The following is an 18156-nucleotide window of genomic DNA, read 5'->3' as shown; positions in this document are numbered from 1 at the left end:
CTGATTACTCAATTTAATTTTAATTTTAAAAACCTTTATTAAGCATCTACTAAGTTCAAGGCATTGTGAGTTGAAAATCACTCAATCAGGTTGAAACTCATCTGTTTCTGTTTTTCTAAATTCTTACCAAAATTTATCATCCTAAAATTTCATCTCAGGGGCCTTCAATGGGTTCTTATATTTTGAAGATTCTATGGAACTAAATGGCTATCCATTGTTTTATCTTTTGCTTTTGCCTTGTGCTTTGATCACATTCTCTCTATTAACAATTCTCCTTTATAGTTCCTTGTTTATAATGTTCTGTGATCTGTTACAGTCTACTCTTGTTCACCATTTACCTAAACTTCCATTGCTCTTCAAGAGCTCTTCAACTTTAATATTAGAATTCACTCTCTTCTTACATAGAATTGTCTGTGACAATACTGGTGGACAATAAGATACATTCTGCAAATAGAGACAGAATTTTTCTTTTGATCTTTCAGATCTATTTCTTCTGATGCTTTTCTCAGAAGTGAATGAGTGATAGCTATCAGGAGAAAAACTCTTATCTTCATCCTGAAGCAGCATCTTTAATAAATGAACTGCCACAAAATGTTGTAACATCCATATAGCTTTAGGAAATAGGAGATTTTCTACATTCAGTGTGTATTGGAGTTATCTATTATAATTTTAGGTGCTGTAATAGATGCTGAAGATTACAACAGGATCTCTGCCCTCCACTTTAGCTTTGTGAGATAGTTCTTAATGAAGCACTAAGTATTGTGAGGAAAATCATATGTCAAAATGTCAATGAGGAAAATCAATGAGAACTAGAGATGTTAAGGAAGATTTCATGGAGACGGTGGATTTTGAAGAGACTTTGGAATATATGTTGTGAATTAAAAGAATCTACAGAGGGCTACAGGGAAATGTAGAGAGGTTGTTTTAGAGAAAGGGAACAACTTGAAGAAACAGTTTGAGATAGTAATAAGCATGGTCTATTAGTAAGGCTAGGCAACAGGATGGCCTTACTTATATATACATATATATATATACACACACACACATACATACACACATACACACACACACACACACACACACACACACTATAGTATATTTATGGCCTTCCTTATATAAAGTAAAAGACATGTATTAAGGAGTAGTAAGAAATTAGGTTGTAGAGAAGAAATATAGCATCTCTTTGGACGACTTTGAAAACCAGATACAAAAGAGCAGAGAAATGACATGATAAAAATGTATTTGAAAATTAATCTTCTCTGCATTGAACAAAACATATTGGGGAAAAAGGATAGTCAAGAAATAAGAGGAAACATCAATCAAACTAGATTCAAACCCCTAGCTCTACTACTGTGATCATGTAGTTGATTAAAGTCACTTAACTTTTCTAGACTTCAGATATCTCATCTGTAAAAGATTTTTTTCAGCCATAGCAACTCATAAAGGCCACTTTATTCTTCTGCCACATATGATTTGTTTCAATAGAGGGAGATCTCACACTGATAAGAATAAGTTAGGAACATTAAGAAATTCGGGATTAAAATAACATTAAGTTAAGGAATTTGGAATTAATAACATACAAACTTACTCGTGTAGTTCTTTTATTGAGTTTACAAAATATCTTCTTGTACATTATCTCATTAAAGTTTTACTGGAGCCCTAACATAGATAATGCAAATAATCCTGTTTGCATTAAATTAAGACCTCCTTCTTAAGCCTAGGCCAGTATCCTTTCCCTATGAAGCCATTGTTTAACTGTGGGGGTTTCCCCCCATGCTTCTAGTGTCATACAAAACTGTTATTTTTTACTTAGCTGCTACATTCTGTTATTGTACATGGGTTTAAATCATCGACAGATATTGAACTTGGTGTTTTAGTAACTGCACATATTCAAATCTACTTTTTTCTTTTTGCAGGTAAAAGCTTCTTGGTCAACTGAGCTGGAAGGTAGATTTTTTTTTTCCTTTTTTTCAAAAAACAAAAGTATGTGCCTGTGTCTGTAGAGATGATTTGTAGTTCAGCGAGGCTGGAGCTGACCGAATGAGACTATGGGCTGTGCCTCCGCCAAGCATGTTGCCACTGTTCAGAATGAAGAGGAAGCCCAGAAGGGGAAAAACTACCAGAATGGAGATGTGTTTGCTGGTGAGTCTTTAGAATCTTGCTTTTAAATCTCTTGGAGAAAAGACAGAAATTCTAATGTTTGATTTTCTTCATAGTAGTCCTAGAGGTAATAAGATGACAAATCTGGTAATTAATAACAATATCAAATATGTGGTATGTCTTTGGGAGAAGCTTTCAGTAAGGAAGATTGTAGGATCAGTGGAACTGTCTGTAGCAGGAGAATATTTGGGTTAGCGAGCCTGGGTGTATTCCTCAATTAATGTATAAAAAACTTTTTCCAAGTGTGGTTGTGTCCTGAGATATACTAGTCATATAAATATTTTAGAGATAACAGAATTATCTATTATCTGAATCAGTAAATGAAAGTAGACAAGAATGATTTTTATGGTTTACAAAGCATATCTTTATATAGAGAGAGTCTTCTCATTAATTTCATACAATAGTCTGAGTAGTAATGAGGATTGGAAATGTTCCATTTGGCCCCATAGGGTAGAACTGGGTAAAAGAGTTTGAAATTACAGAAGAGCAAAGTTACACTTATAGCAAAGTTTGAAATTACAGAAGAACAGAGTTAGACTTATAGCAGGAAAAGGCTTTCTAACCGCTGGGCTCCATAGGATAGAAGAGGGTAAAAGAGTTTGAAATTACAGAAGTGCAGAGTTAGACTTATAGCAAGAAAATACTTTCTAACCATCAGAGCTGTCCCAAATGAAATGGACTGTTACAGAAGAGAATAGATTTCCCCCATTACCAACTATCATCTAGCAAAGGTTAGATGAACAGTGGTCATGTCTTACTAGTCCTGGGTAGGCTGCTAAGAAAAGTAGGTTTCTTCTGACTCAGATCTCACAATAATGGACAGAACAGATATTATGATGCCTGCTTTGCAAGTAGAGAAAATAAGACTTAGGTCAGGATTGGGTTGTGTTAGATCTTATTGCCTAGTTTTAGAAATTCAGATGGCAAACATGGATTAGCTACCTTCTAAAAATAATAGTCTAGTCAGAGATGGTGGCGAACTCTTCGTCCTTGCTCTGGGGGCACTGAGGTTGTTATATCTCTTGCATTTAGGGATTCTGAGCTGTAGTAGGTCTGGAGTCAATCAGTGCTCACTTTAGTCCAGCATAAATATTGTGAAACTCTTTGGGAAGGATGGAATTGAACCATCAGCCTGCCTGAAATAAACTGGCTCACAAAAATGATGCAGGTGAAGTCTTCTGTGGCAGTCAGCATCAAGACTAAACCTGTGAATGGCTACTGTTCTTCCAGGTTAGGTAAGATAGAGAGATCCAGGCTTAACTGAAAAACTAAGCATGTCATAAAATACACTTCACACTAAAATGACTTAATATACTTCCTTTTTTTTATTACAATTTTAGAGGCACTTCAGGATCATGTAGAGTTTCCAAATCATCATTACCTAGATAGATCAGTTATCATGATTCTCATGAGGCAATATGAGAGGGTGTTGAAGATGGCATTCTGGTTGACAACAACCCATTTTTATTGCACAGTTTAACTAATGGTGTTACCAGCTGATATTTGTATAAAACTGTTACCTTATAAAAGCTCTCCTCTGCATCTCTTTTTTGATGAGAGGGCTCTGCTTGAGATCAGATGTTCTGTTAATGAGCTGTCTCATTTGACTGGAGTGGCAAACACTCAGTCATCCTAAAATAGCTTCACTATTTTTAGAACCACCAAGCTTTTGTTCCAGTGTGGTGACGAGGGCACTTGATTTGTATGGAGGGGGGTCTGCCATGATATGTTAGGAGAACTGGGGAGGTTCCAAAATTAAGAAGGGAGGTGCTTTCATTTATATTTGAATTGGGGGAGGATATCTGTTTCTTGGGAGGGAAGTTATTTCCATTGGTCGCTATAAGTAAGATTTTAGTGTCATCTTAAGAGCAATAAAATATAACTTTAATGAACTAGGACATAATTAATGGAACTTTTAATTAACTTGAATCATCCCAACAACAATAATACCATCAATTAACAAGCGTGCTTTAGTTATCTATTATGTGAACAAAACCAAATGGGACAGTTCCCACTCTCCAAAAGTTTTCATTCTTTGGGGAAAAAAAAACATACATTTAAATAAATATGTACAAAATGCATATAAGATATATTTAGCTGGGGAACATTCATAGAGATTTGATTCAACCTCCCCTTTTTACATATGAGGAAACTTGAAACCCAGAAAATTGAAAGTATTTGCCTAAAATCATGAGATTTGAACTTAGACTTCTGATTCCAAACTCAACACTTTTTCTACTCTAAGGCACTGCCCCCTAGATTGTACTTAATAAACTTTGAATTACATTTTAGAAAGTTTTTTGTTTGTTTGTTTTTTTAAAATAGGGGAGTTATAAAAGGGATTTCTGTTTAATTTGCAGTTATCTGGGAAATTTTTTTTATTTATTTTCCTTTTATTTTAAGTAATCATGATTTTGCTAGTGTGGAAGTACATATATAACATTAATCCTTTACCTCTTTAGGCTACAAACTGCAAAATAATAAAAAGGCTCATATCCTTTCTTTAACTATCAATTCAAAAATCACCCATCCAATACTGACATCTCTTCATACCATTCTTATCAAAGATTTAACCAATTTCTATAGAGAGCCTTTTAGGCCCAGGAAGTAATAATTGGATTAAGAGAAGGAGGAAGATGTTTTTTATTAATTCAATTAATACAAGTATTTCTTGAGTTCATCTTTGATCAGGTTACAAGAAGAATCCTTAGAGAAAATAGTTAAAGAGGAATTGATGATTTACTTTTTTAGGAAAGTGATTCTATAGGGATCCTCAAAAGTTGTGATTATTGTTCTGTTTGAATCAAAATGATTGCCTAGATTTTACTCATGTTAGATTTTGATTATGTAATTTTTTCCTTCTTGAATCCTATAAAATTATGATATATAAAAATGGCTTGAGTAGAGAAATTTACAAAGACTTGGGGCAATTAGATTTTTGGATTTCTATTCCTGAAAGAAGATTTGCTTAAAATTAGTACAATTTAACCAATGAATTTGTCTCTAGCAAACTTATGCCCCAACTCAAGAGTATTGAATCTTTTTTCTTCCTTACTGTATAATCTTTGCCTTCAGTTAAAAATATGCCTTTACAAATAATGTTCAGTTCACTTGTGTATATTGTTAGATATATATATACATAAATATAAACATGTAAACACATTACATATACATATGTGTGTGTTTCATTCCAATAGGGAGTCTTATATTCAATTTTAGTACACAGTAAGACATGACATTGGTGTAAGGATCAGAATTTATTGTTCTTTCAGAGTAGAATTGAATAAAATAATTTATTTTTTCATAACAGGAATACAGAGTAGCTGAAATGATGTACATCAGAGGTTTCAAATCATGCCCAGACCCAGATGAAAATGTAATTGGGAACTGTTTAAAAAAATAAGTAAAATACAATAGAACAGATAATGTTACTTTGTGGCCTTTTAAGTCAATAGGTAGCCCACAGATATTCTTGTGTGTTGTTTAGTGACACTTCTTTCTACCCATGTGCATCCAGAAGGAATGCTATTTCTCTGACATGTGAGCTCTGACATGGGTAATGACTATTTATGTGACAACAGATATTCCAAGTCATAAATTATCTTTAAATATCTGACTTAAACTTAATCATGAACTTCTTGAATCCATCTTTGAGTTGCACTCTTGTGCTAATCAGGGAGCTAATAAAAATCCCAATAATTCCCTTAAAATTCATATTCCTGTTCATTTGAAAACAAAAACAAAACCACTTGTGTGATTGTAAAAGTGGGGTTTTAAAAAAACAGAAATAATAAATTCGGGGGTGAACCTCAACCAGTAAAGACAACACTAAAACTTTATAATACAGTTGGAATTGAAACTCAGCAATTATTTTGAGAATTAAAATGAAATGTTGTGAACCTTAAATTATTATACATGTTCCACCATCATCACTTGTTTGATTGTGACCTATGGAGGAGAGTAGCTGTAATTTCCCTCCAGGTAGTTTACAAGGACAGTAGGGTTACTGCCCACTTTGAATGAAGGAAAAACTAATTGAACTACTGATGTGCTAGGATCAGTTAGAGCCATTTCATAGTACTTGTGACTCTAGAACTGATACCTATTTCAGTCCATTTGCACTGTACTTTTTCTAAACTGCTTCAAGAGTTTGATTGAGTGAAATGACCTGGTTAACTCTTTCAAATTGTTGAGCTTTATTTTCATGCATTGCCAAAGACTCCACAAATTCCATGAAATGTGACACATTGGGCAATTGAGCTAAAGTATGTATCTGTTTATATGAATGAGTGTTTTCATATGCAGTCAGCACTTAACCATTTTAAATGCTACTCCCCTCAAAAGTATTAACGTAGTTTTAATACTTCTAAAGCCATATGGGGAGTGGTAGTAGGGGAAAACAGTGGCTATTAATATGTAGTAATTTTCACTGATACAAAGCATTTTAGTTTTTGTAATGCTTTTAAGTAGTCTGATAGCTTCAAGTGTGTGTGATTTATGTGTATACATAGACAGACAGATAGATACATAGAAAGAAAAAATGCAACAGATTTCTGAAGATAGTTTCCTCTTGGGGACTTATAGAAGGTTAAAAATGGCAAATTGGCATTTTGACTTTTGGAATTATAAGAAAGTATCGACTTTATTATATGGAGTTTCTTTATTTTTAGTGTTGATATATATGTGTATGTATATATTTAAATATATACACATATGTATATGTCTATATATACATATGTATATTATGTGTGTATATACATATATATATATATATATATATATATATATATATATATATATATATATATATTCTTTGACATAGCCATCAAAATTCAGTACCAAGGCAAAAGGGAGCAGGAGTGTCCAAGGGTGAGCAGGAGAATGTCTTGTAAGCATAAAAGGACACAATCCTATGAGATGGTGTCAGAGATTCTGGGGTCCTGCTAACGGGAATCAGACCTATTTCTGAAAGCTTCATTTCCAAATTTGGAATTTTCCCTTCATCAATAGTTAATGCAGATGTGAAAAATGGTCAGCAGATCGATTGAGGTCATTAAGAAGACTTTTGAATATACTGCCAAGGTTGGATTTTAGAGGCATGAACCTGGGGCAATTCTAAGGACAGTCAAGGAATATTAGGTCATATTTATTCAAGCAACTTTTCTTAAGTATCTAACAATGTGCATAGAAATTAATCAGATGTTATATATTTTTCATAATATATGAGGGTAATTATAGGGAATACTCTCACAAAGGTTGTTTTTTACTTCCTAATGGAGAAATTTAATGCTTCTTGTCTCAATCTTTCTTTTTCTTGACCTACTTTCCTCCTCTTTCTCCTCCTACCTTTTCTTTTGACTTTTCTTGCTCATTTCTACCTCCCCTCCTTTACTTATCTTCTAAGGATAAGGATCTTCTTTCTCTATTCTCATTCTTTTCTTTTCTTTCTCCTTTTTCCCCTACCCATATTCTTCTTTTCTTTGTTAGTTTTTTTTTTTTAATTCAATGCCAACTGTCTCAAATACTTATTTATTGTGTGACCCTGGGCAAATCACTTAACCCAATTTGCCTCAGTTCCTCATTTGTAAAATAAGCTGAAGAAGGAAATGTCAAACCATTCCAGGATCTTTGCCAAGAAAAGATCAAATAGGGTCACAAAGAGTTGGACATGACTGAAATAACTGAACAACAATAACATACTAACAGATTAGGGAATACAACATTAAGACTAAATCCCTTCCCTCAGAGTGTTTACATTCAGATAGAGGATATAAGATATTTTCAGAAATGAATATGAAAGGTACAAAATGATGTTTGAAAGAAGAAGAAACTATGTCTGGTTAAAGGAATAGGGAAAGCAATTTGAAAAAGATGACATTTGTGCCTGCTCTTGGGGTTTGCTGGATTTAAGGGTGATGGCCATTTCAAGTGGAAGAAAGAAATCTATAGAGGCTTGATATTGGAAGACATAAATTTCTCACTCTTCTAATGCTTCACAAATACTACTGCCAAATTAATTTTCATAAAATGCAACCCTAATAAGATCATCCATTTGATTGAAATTTGTCATTGGCTTCTCATTGCTTAATGAACATAATCTGAAACTCTTGATTCTCAAACACTCTCACAAAAATGTACATCTTTACAATCAAATTTGAGCAAATTAAAAGACAAATAAAAGATTAATCTTTTATTTTACATTACCTTCATTTTAAAATATATTCTTGCCCCCTCATCCAAAAAAGAACCATCTATCATAATAAGAATTTTAAAAAGCTGGGAGTGGAGTGAAAGGATAGTAGAAAGAAGCAATTCAGCAAAACAAACCATATTAGGAACTGAGTGTGGACCCCAACATAGCATTTTCACTCTTTCAGTTATTGTTTTTATTGTTTGCTTACATTTTTGTTTTCCTTCTCAGGTTTTTCTTCTTTCTAGATCTGATTTTTCTTGTGCAGCAAGATAATTATATAAATATGTATACATATATTTGATTTAATATATAATTTAACATATTTAGCATGTATTGGACTACCTGCCATCTAGGGGAGGAGAGGGGAGGGGGGGAGGAAGAGAAAATTTGGAACAGGTGGTTTTGTAAAGGTCAATGCTGAAAAAATTACCCATGCATATGTTTTGTAAATAAAAAGATATAATAAAAAAAGAAAAAAAAACTAACCATATCAACCAAGCACTATAGTATACCAGGGTTTCCACACTTCAAGTCCCCTACCTCTACAAAAAAAGGACTGTGCATTTTCTGTTTTTCAAGACTACATTTAGTCATTTTAGTTCAGTTTCAGCTAGATTTTGTGATGCTGGTGCTGGTAGTAGTGATGTGATTCTTTCCATTTATATTGTTAATGATTATTTTGTTAGTTTCTCTTTACCCCCCATTCTCCATATTCTGCTTTCAACATTTATCATCAGTTCATGTATATCTTCCTCATGGGAGACTCATATGGCAATTAAGAGTCAGCAGCTAATAAGGGTTACATTTGTTTATTTTGTTTTGTTTAGAACTTTTTGAGTCCTGTAAAGTAGTGTTTATTATAGTTTTCTCACAGAACTGGAGTGTCTATGAATTACAGCAATGAAGAACTCTCCTGATGCCCAGATTTATGGGTGCCAGTTTTCTCAAGTGTCTGACAATCTCAGATTCTTTGATTGGGTTTCTCAGCAATTAAGCTGAGGGAAAAAGCCCAGTCAATTTATTGAAGGCGTGTAACTCTTTCCCTAAAAGCTTATCAACACAATTGTCTGTTAATTTTTTTGTTTAAAGTAATTCTCTTCCCAGGGATTAGTCTCTTTCTAGCTTGACCTCTACTAGCTTCTTGTTGTCTGGTTTTTATGTGTTCCTGTGTGTTAATTAAGTTAGCAGACCAGTCTCAGCAGATGATAATACAGGAAAGATGAATGTAATAGGATTATTCCATATTTATCTCTAATGACTTTAAATCCCTTGACTAGGGAGAAGAGCAATAAATCTGCCTTTAGATGATATTGAGTATTGAAGTTTATTTCCCAGGGTATGCATAGTATGGTAGCATTTTCTTCTTTTTCTTCTATTATTGTGAATACTTGTTAGAAGCCAGAGTCATTCATGTGTTACTTTTCCGACTTTCAGGTAGAATGCTCTATTTTTTTAAACATCACTTACATGTATAATATGAAGTAACATATATATATGTATATATCTTTATCTTGATTATGGGCACATTGTTGAATATGGATCAGACACTTTGAAAATAATAACTGTTCATGTTTTGTTTTGTTTTTTTCCTATTGCCTGCTTAGAGAGTAAAATAGTGCCAGAAGGAAGAAAAAGTTGAGATAAGAGGACTTTGCTCTAACACCTGATATTTAGAAATGGCCTCAGGGCAGCTGGATCCAAAAAGCTGCCAGTATTGCTTGTATAGGTGGGCAGGCAAATCCCAGTTATTTGGCCATTGATTGTTCTCATTTAAAATATAGCTCTTTACTTAGGCAAAATGGTGTAAGGGGATGAGGATGGAAGGCTGAAACAGGGGGAAGGAATTGAATCAGGCCAGAAGCCTTAGACATAACATTCTTTCACATCAATATATATGCATACATAGTAACTTTGTGAAGTAGGTTTTCCCTTAACATTCATTTGCAAATATATTCCTTTTCTTTTCACATTCTCCAATGAGCCATACTTGCAACAAAATATCCTTTATAAAAAGGAAAGGAGAGAAAGCAGTTCTAAATAACTAATTCAATGGCATTAATTAAGTCTGATAGGTGTATACAATGTTTCACACTCAGAGTGTGACACTTGATGACCCCTTGTTTGGTATGTTATGTGCAATATGAGTTGTACTAAGTAGCCTCTGAGATCTCCTGTCTCTCAAGTCCTATGATTATGTGATGATGTTCCACCCCAGTAAGTTTTCTCATCTTTTCTTGGAAAATAAAATTAGCCTTATGTTTACATACCACTTTATTTTGTTATTTTCTTTTAAAACTCTTCATTTTAAGCAAAAACTTTGGTTTAAATCATATATTAAAATATCTTCCAGTGATCTTTTTAAAATTCTGTTTCATTGGAACCAATTGAGATGAGGTCAATTTAAACAAAAGAAAAACACCTTATATTTTCAGAATAGTTTGCTCCAAATCTAACATTATTACAAACAATTCAGGTAGAAGGATTTGATTGTTTGCTAGCATAGTCTGATTGACTGATGGTATAAATAGAATATATTTTGTAAATAGAAAAAAAATTGTGGCAATAGTTCACCTTATAAATGCTTCCCAACAGTTTTTGTTTCCCATTTATTTTCATAAACCATTGCATTGGTAATTGTTTTAGTTCACATTTTTTACCGTAAAATTTTTTTAGTCTTCCTTTTAAGTTTGCTGTTTTAGTTACAGAAGATTTCATAATTGTTTCTAAGAACATGGAATTATTTTTAATATGGTCACATAATATAATAGATCCAAAGTAAAGGTGGTTATCATTTTCAGATATGAGTGAAGTTTGTGGGATATTTGTTTCCTCATTAGAACTTGTTCATTTACCCTTTTGCTTTGTTGTTTCTTCAGAATTCCAGTTTTTCATAATGTTTTAAAATGCTACTATTTCTATTTTTCTTTCTTTCTTTTTTTTTTTTTTTTTTTTTGCTCAGATAATTAGGGTTAAGTGACTTGCCCCAGGTTCACACAGCTAGAAAGTGTTAAGTGTCTGAAGGCAGATTTGAACTCAGGTCCTCCTGACTTCAGGGCTGTTGCTCTATCCACTGCACCACCTAGCCTGCCCTCACTATTTCTACTTTGAAAGAAAAATAGGACTATAAACAGATATCGATTCACATCATATGCGTTTTGCTGACTTTTATCAATCAACTAATAGTGAAATCATTTACATGTATTCTTGACCATTAAAAAGTTGGCTTGATTTTTTTGTTGTTGTTTTAATGAATTCTGAACAATCTACACTGATTCTCCAAATAGGAAAAGCATATGTGTTGTGTGCAATGACAGACAGCAAAGTAGATTGGTTTGCCAGGTCTGCCATTTTAATTTTTCATTTCACAGAATTCTGTGGATTACTTTGGGGAGACTATGGGTTTCAGGGAGAACAATTTGAGAAACAGTGCTTTACAAGATTCTTGGGCTAAATAAATAGTATGGGTCAGGCTCGTGCAAAAGAGAATAAATAATAGATGTAATCCCTCAAAATCTCTGAGTTTCTTCGGATAGTTCTTCAGCTGTAAGATTTCCCAGGTAAATACTTTGCTTTTCCACACTAATACCATGACTTTAATTATTCATTTTAATTCAGTAAACAATTATTAAGTACATCCTGGTGTTAAACACTGAGAATACAAAGAAGCAGCTAGGTGGCACAGGCATAGAACTTATGAGATGTTTGATCTTGAGCAAGTCACTTCTTAACCTGTCTCTGTTTTTCAATTATGGGAATAATAATACCACCTATTTCACAGGATTGTTGTGAGAATCAAATGAGATCAACATTTAGCATGGTGCCCAGTACATAAAAGGCACTGATAAATGCTTATTTCCATCCCCAAAGACAAAAATTCAGCTAGTCCACCCTCTCTTTTATGCATGAATTAAGCCTTAGGTCACAAAATCATTAAGTTCCGATGACAGGATTTGATTCCAGGATTTCCTTATAGCAAATTCACTGCTCTTTCAATTGTTATAGGAAAAAATTTTTTTGCCCTCACAGAGTTTGTTTCCTGTTGGCAGAGTACAACATGTACATGAATAAATCAACACAAAATATATACATAATTTCAAGAGGGACAATAACTGTAGGGAATCAGGAAAGGCTTCATCTCAGAAACAGCATCTGGGTTCTGCTTTAAAGGACATTAGGGATTATAAAAGGTGAAGATGAGGAAGGACTTCATTTTAAATAGGGAGGGTTGCTTATACAAAATACAGGTGTCACATGTGAAGAAGTATAGCTGGGAAGCTAATTTGACTGAGGCAGAAAGTGGATGTAGTAGAGGAAAACAAAAACTACTAAAGGTCTTTAAATGCCAGTCTGAAGATTTTCAATTCTCAGCCAATGAGGAGTCATTGAAGTCTTTTGAGCTAGGGAATAATAGGGTCAGACTTGTATTTTTGGAATTTTTATTTGGGCATTTATTTGGAGGATTGATTAGTCTATAGGGAAAGAACCAAAGAAGGGAGACCAATAAGAAGAAAATATTGGAATAGACTGGGCAAAATGTGACAAACATACTACGAATGGTAAGGAGGAGATATATGACTTTCTAAAATACTTTGAGAATACTTTGAGTATTTCTCAAATATTTTAGAAGATCTTAAGATATTATCATGTTGTGTTTTTTCTAAGGATACAGATTGTATCCCATTCCCACTTTATTCTGGTATTCTTGTTTATATTTTCCCATTAATTCTGGGTTTCACAATGGATCCAATCAGCATGCTAAAGGTCTTTCTCTAGATCTTAATATTATTTGGATACCAAGGGAGAATGTGAATTATAAGTCAGTTAGCTTTGATTCCTACTATATGATTGGTCCACATCCTTTTTTCATTCATATATTTCCCTAATAACACATTTTATACCACTTCTCTTGTGTGGTTCTTCATTGGTAAGATACTACTGCTTAATCAAGTTGGCCATTCCAGTGCCCTTTAGATGACTTGTAATTTAAGTTCTTTGGAGCCTGTTATACTTTATGCTTCACAAGCATTCATTGCATCATCTAGAAGAATATTGATATTAAAAAGATGGATCTTTGTTTCGGGAAGAAGCTAAACAGATATAATGTAGGTAATTGCCTTTTCTGTCTGAATGCTGGATATAAAGGATGATATAAAGGGGATGGGGGGAATCAGTTTATTTAGTTCAAGACCTCAGGTTGATTATCAACTTTATGACTTAGAAGAAATCAACTTCTTTAGGTTTTCATTTCCTTGTCAGAAAAAAAAAATGTATTAAGTGATTTTGTGTAACATTCAGAATTTTAAAGAAAGACAGATGGGTGTTTCATTTAAAACTGGAGAAATCATGGAAAACTAGAAGAAATGGCAATTCTGATCCCAATTTTAACTGTATGGAGGGAAATGGTTGATAAAATGAAAATGGTAGAAACTGTGGGAGGAAGAAAACTACTCCATAAGTGTTTATAATAAAGTGAGGAAGGAAGCCTGTACAGTTTGATGTGCACCCTATATTTTTGGAAACTAAATAAATGACAGATGGCCCTATCCAAGCTGCAAAGACATGAAATATAGGACCAGTGATAGATGGTATGTCTGACATATAGCAACCTACCTAGCTGAGATTGGAGAGGCTCCATTACCAGGTTGGCCACAAGATGATGAATTTTTCAACCATAGCAATTTGCAGTCAGCATTGGTGAAGGGAGTACTCACACTTTAAAAAACAAGAATCCTTAATCATATGGAAGAGAAATTGGTTTTTTTCCCAACATGGTGCTAGAGGGCAGACCTCAAATTAAATGGGTAAAAGAGAAGTAAGCAGATTTGGGCTTAGATTAAGAATAAATGCTCCAGCAATTGGAACTGCCAAATAGGAGAATGTTTTGCCTAAAGCAGTTAACACAGTGAGTCTTTAAACATAGATTGGATGAGCACTAGTTATGGATACAACAGGGGAGCTCCTGTGCAGGTGTGGTTTGGTGTAGATGAGTTTATAAGTTATTTCTAATGCTGCAATGCTGTGATCCCCAAGTCTTTTATAGCTTTAATATTACATTGGTAGGCAATGGCATATAAACACAAACCAATCTAAGGATGAAACTACCTCCTCTGTATTTGTATGGTAGATAGAGGTTGGTCCTCAAGAAGATTATAGTCCTCTAGAGTGATCAATAAATAGTAGAGATGAGATATAGATCACTGAAATAATTAGAAAAGAAACAAAAAGAAGGATTTTACAAGATATTTTGTAAAATTCATAAAATATTTTATATTATATTATTATAATATATTATAAAATAATTTAATTAGATTGATTCTAATGACAACACATGTACTCTGTGCTGATAAGCTCTGGGAAAGAAAAAATGAATGTCAAGTTATGTTATCAGGGAAGGAGGTGGTATGAAAAAGTATGAGGGAAGAAAAGAATTTTCTTCTTTTAGAAAGCTTCTTTTTTCTTTATAAAGTCATAATTATCACAATCAGTAAATTATGCTTATTTGAATTCTAAATTTAAAATAACTATGATAATTTGCAAGAACTTTTTTGAAAATATATTGTAAAAGTCTGAGTTTTGCCAGTTGGTATTTAGTTATAAGGTGTGAAAAAATCTACCTTATGACAAAATTTACTTTACTTTGATGGCATTTTTGTGCTTATTACCTGTCACTTAGGAGATTAATAACAAACTTGATGTGTATAATAAACTTAATGAAATCTAAAGGTTGAGTTCTTAGAAATTCTTGAGTCTTAACTGGTAATTGGGGTTAAAAAATTAATCTTCTCTTTGAGTGTTATATTCATAATATCAAGTAGGAGACTTGGATTTTACAAGTTTCTTTTGAACAATTATTGCAAACCTTCCACACCTTAATTTCCCATATTTTGAGTTGCTGTGGTCAAAAAGAATTAAAATTTAAAGAACCTTTTTGATCTTACCAAGACAATAGACATAGTCTATCATTGTTCCTGTATTGGAAACCTTTTAAACCTGGAAGGGCCTGGTTGAACCCTCTAGGTCAGTAAACCATATAGTATTTCCTACAAACACATATATATTGACTTAGAAAACCATCTGTTAATATCTATGTTTGACAGTATTTTTATTCATTTTGTTAAATAATTGTTAAAAATTTGTTAAAATTACATTTTAATCTGGTTTATACCCAGTTGGTCTGTAAGTGTTTGACACCTCTGCATCAAAAGAAATTGTGAAATAGAAAAAGAAAAGCAGAAAGGGGGAAGGAAAGGGAATTAGCCTTTATATTGCACCTACTGTGTACCAGCCACTGTGTTAAGTGCTTTACAAATCTAACTGCCTAATGAATAGTTTTAAGAAAATGTAGGAAAACTTGTATGAACTGTAATAGAATGAAGTGACCAAAATCAGGAGAATAATTTATATAATGAAGATTTTATAAAGAAAGACATTGAACAGCCTAAGAATTCTGATCAGCATATGACCAATCATGATTTCAGAGGACTGATAATGAAGGAAACTACTCACCTTCTGGGAAAGGTGGTGGGGTCAGGATGCAAAATCAGATATTGATTTTAACTTCCTTCCTGTGCTTTGGTCTATTTGATATATTAACAATATGTAAATAAGCCATCAATGCAAAACTGAATTAAAGGCTTTGTCATAATCAATAAAGGCAGTGTCAATATTATGATGCTATTGAGAAGCTTGTTCAATAATTACTGCATTAACAAGTAAGTGGCTCTAGATCCCTGGGGCTTTTTGCCATACTGATTTTACTTTTTGGCCAATATGCTTTTACTTTATATTTATATGTGCAGGGTAAAATAGATATAATCTCAGAGGCAAGGTACTGAGCATTCAAAGAGGGCTTTTACTTCTTGTACAAGGTAAGATTTTTACCTGAGGCTTGAAGGAACAGGGAACCAGGAGGCAAAAATGAAAAAGGGGGACCAGAACCAGGAGATTAATTATATGTGTCAAAGAAAGAACTTAAAACCAAGTCTTCTTGGCCCCTGAGTCCAGCGGAGTCCACTAGTAGACTCTCTCTTGTATTTTTATACATGAACATGCATACAGGAACACATATACACATACCTATGCAAATATTTTGTCCCTAAAGATTGAGACAAAACATCCATTGTTTACTTCAATTATGGGGTTATGAGAATGGTTCTTAAGGATTAAAAATTAAATTAGTTAAAAACATACTTTTTTCCATCAGTGGGAATGTTCATTGTTAAATGACCTGTTCAATGTTAAAAGACCTGAATTCAATCCTACCTCATGCTTCCTAACTGTTTGACCGTGGACAAGTAACTGAATCTCATCTGTAAAATGGGAGTCATAATAACATTTTAAACATAGTAAAATGAAATAATGTAAAATCTTAAATATAATAAAATGTTTCAAAGTGCTGTGTTAATGACCAAATGAAATAACATGCAAAGCACTTTGCAAATCTCAAAGTGCTATGTAAATATAAGTTGTTAGGTAATAATATCTGTAATTCCTACCACAGATAGAAAAGAAGGAAGGATAATGATTTGTAATGACAAGTAGGACAGCTTGATTGACTGGCTGAATGGAGACTTTCTGAACTCTGGGGCTGTTTTTATGGTAGCTTATAAAGATCTAATCAGAACCCTGAAACCCTGGCAAATTGAGCCCTAAAGATTTCTATCACTGGTTGGGTTAGAATTACTAACAAGACAATGACTCTTATTCCCAAGAGTCAAAGAAACAGAAAGTTTGACATGGGATTGTCGAATGGCCCTATTGTAAAAAGGCTAGCACAGTATTATTTAGCCAGGAAGCAGGATCCTTAGGATTTTGGTTCTACAAGAAGGCAAAGGCAGACTGAAACAAACCCAGAATAACCAAACTTCACCTGCTGAAACTACATGAGATCTTTCCATACTTTTTCATCCTTAGATTTTTCTTCCCTTTATTTTTATTTTGTGTGTGACATGTACACATATATGCATATCTATGTGCATATACATTTATGTATGTTGTATATAAGCTCCTTAAGGGGCAGATTATCCAGTTTTTATCTTTATATAATCAACACCTATCACAAGATCTAATAAATAAAGTCTACAGACATTTATTAAGTATCTACCATGTGCCAGGAACTATGCTAAGAGCTTTACAAATATTACTTCATTTAATCCTCACAGCATCCCTACAAGATAGTGCTGCTATTATCCCCATTTTGTAAGTGAGGAAACTGAGGTGGACAGAGTTTAAGTGACTTGCCCAGGTTTTCACAGGTAAGTATCTGAATCTGGATTTGAACTCAGGACTTCCTGACCCCAGGCCCCAGTGTGCTACCTAGATACCTCAGATCCATGACTTTATCCCAGGAGCTTAGAATAAATAAGATGAGGCATGAATCAAAGAGCTACAAAACTTTAAAGCAGGAGTCCTCAAACTTTTTAAATAGGGGGTCAGTTCACTGTCCCTCAGACTGTTGGAGGGCCCAACTATAGTAAAAACAAAAACTTTGTTTTGTGGACCTTTAAATAAAGAAACTTCATAACCCTGGGTGAGGGGGGATAAACGTCCTCAGATGCTGCATCTGGCCCATGGGCCTAGTTTGAGGACCCTTGCTTTAAAGAGAGAAGAGTTGAACAACCTGAGGTCATTCAAGATCTTTACTCACTCACTTAACCTCAGTTAAAATTTCTTTTTAAATCTTTATTTAATACAAATCCCAGAAATTAGACTTAATAACAAAAAGGATGGCTATATATATATATATATATATATATATATATATATATATATACACATACATACATATATATAGAGAGAGAGAG

General features: G+C 33.5%; 1 protein-coding gene across 5 annotated transcripts in view; it reads left to right on the top strand.

The window, feature by feature from the left end:
* Positions 1–18156, top strand: part of C4H1orf21 (chromosome 4 C1orf21 homolog) — a 278222-nt gene that overhangs the window by 119796 nt on the left and 140270 nt on the right. For all 5 annotated transcript variants that reach the window (XM_051998791.1, XM_051998789.1, XM_051998790.1 and 2 more), the window contains exon 5: positions 1917–2142. In XM_051998791.1, coding sequence (XP_051854751.1) covers positions 2049–2142 — 94 coding nt within the window. In that variant the 5' untranslated portion in view covers positions 1917–2048. The remainder of the gene's footprint in view (positions 1–1916; positions 2143–18156) is intronic.

This window comes from Antechinus flavipes, chromosome 4, assembly GCF_016432865.1.
Source record: "Antechinus flavipes isolate AdamAnt ecotype Samford, QLD, Australia chromosome 4, AdamAnt_v2, whole genome shotgun sequence".
NCBI classification, from domain to species: domain Eukaryota; kingdom Metazoa; phylum Chordata; class Mammalia; order Dasyuromorphia; family Dasyuridae; genus Antechinus; species Antechinus flavipes.
Note: the sequence above shows the minus strand (reverse complement) of the source record. Positions and strands in the feature narration are given on the sequence as shown.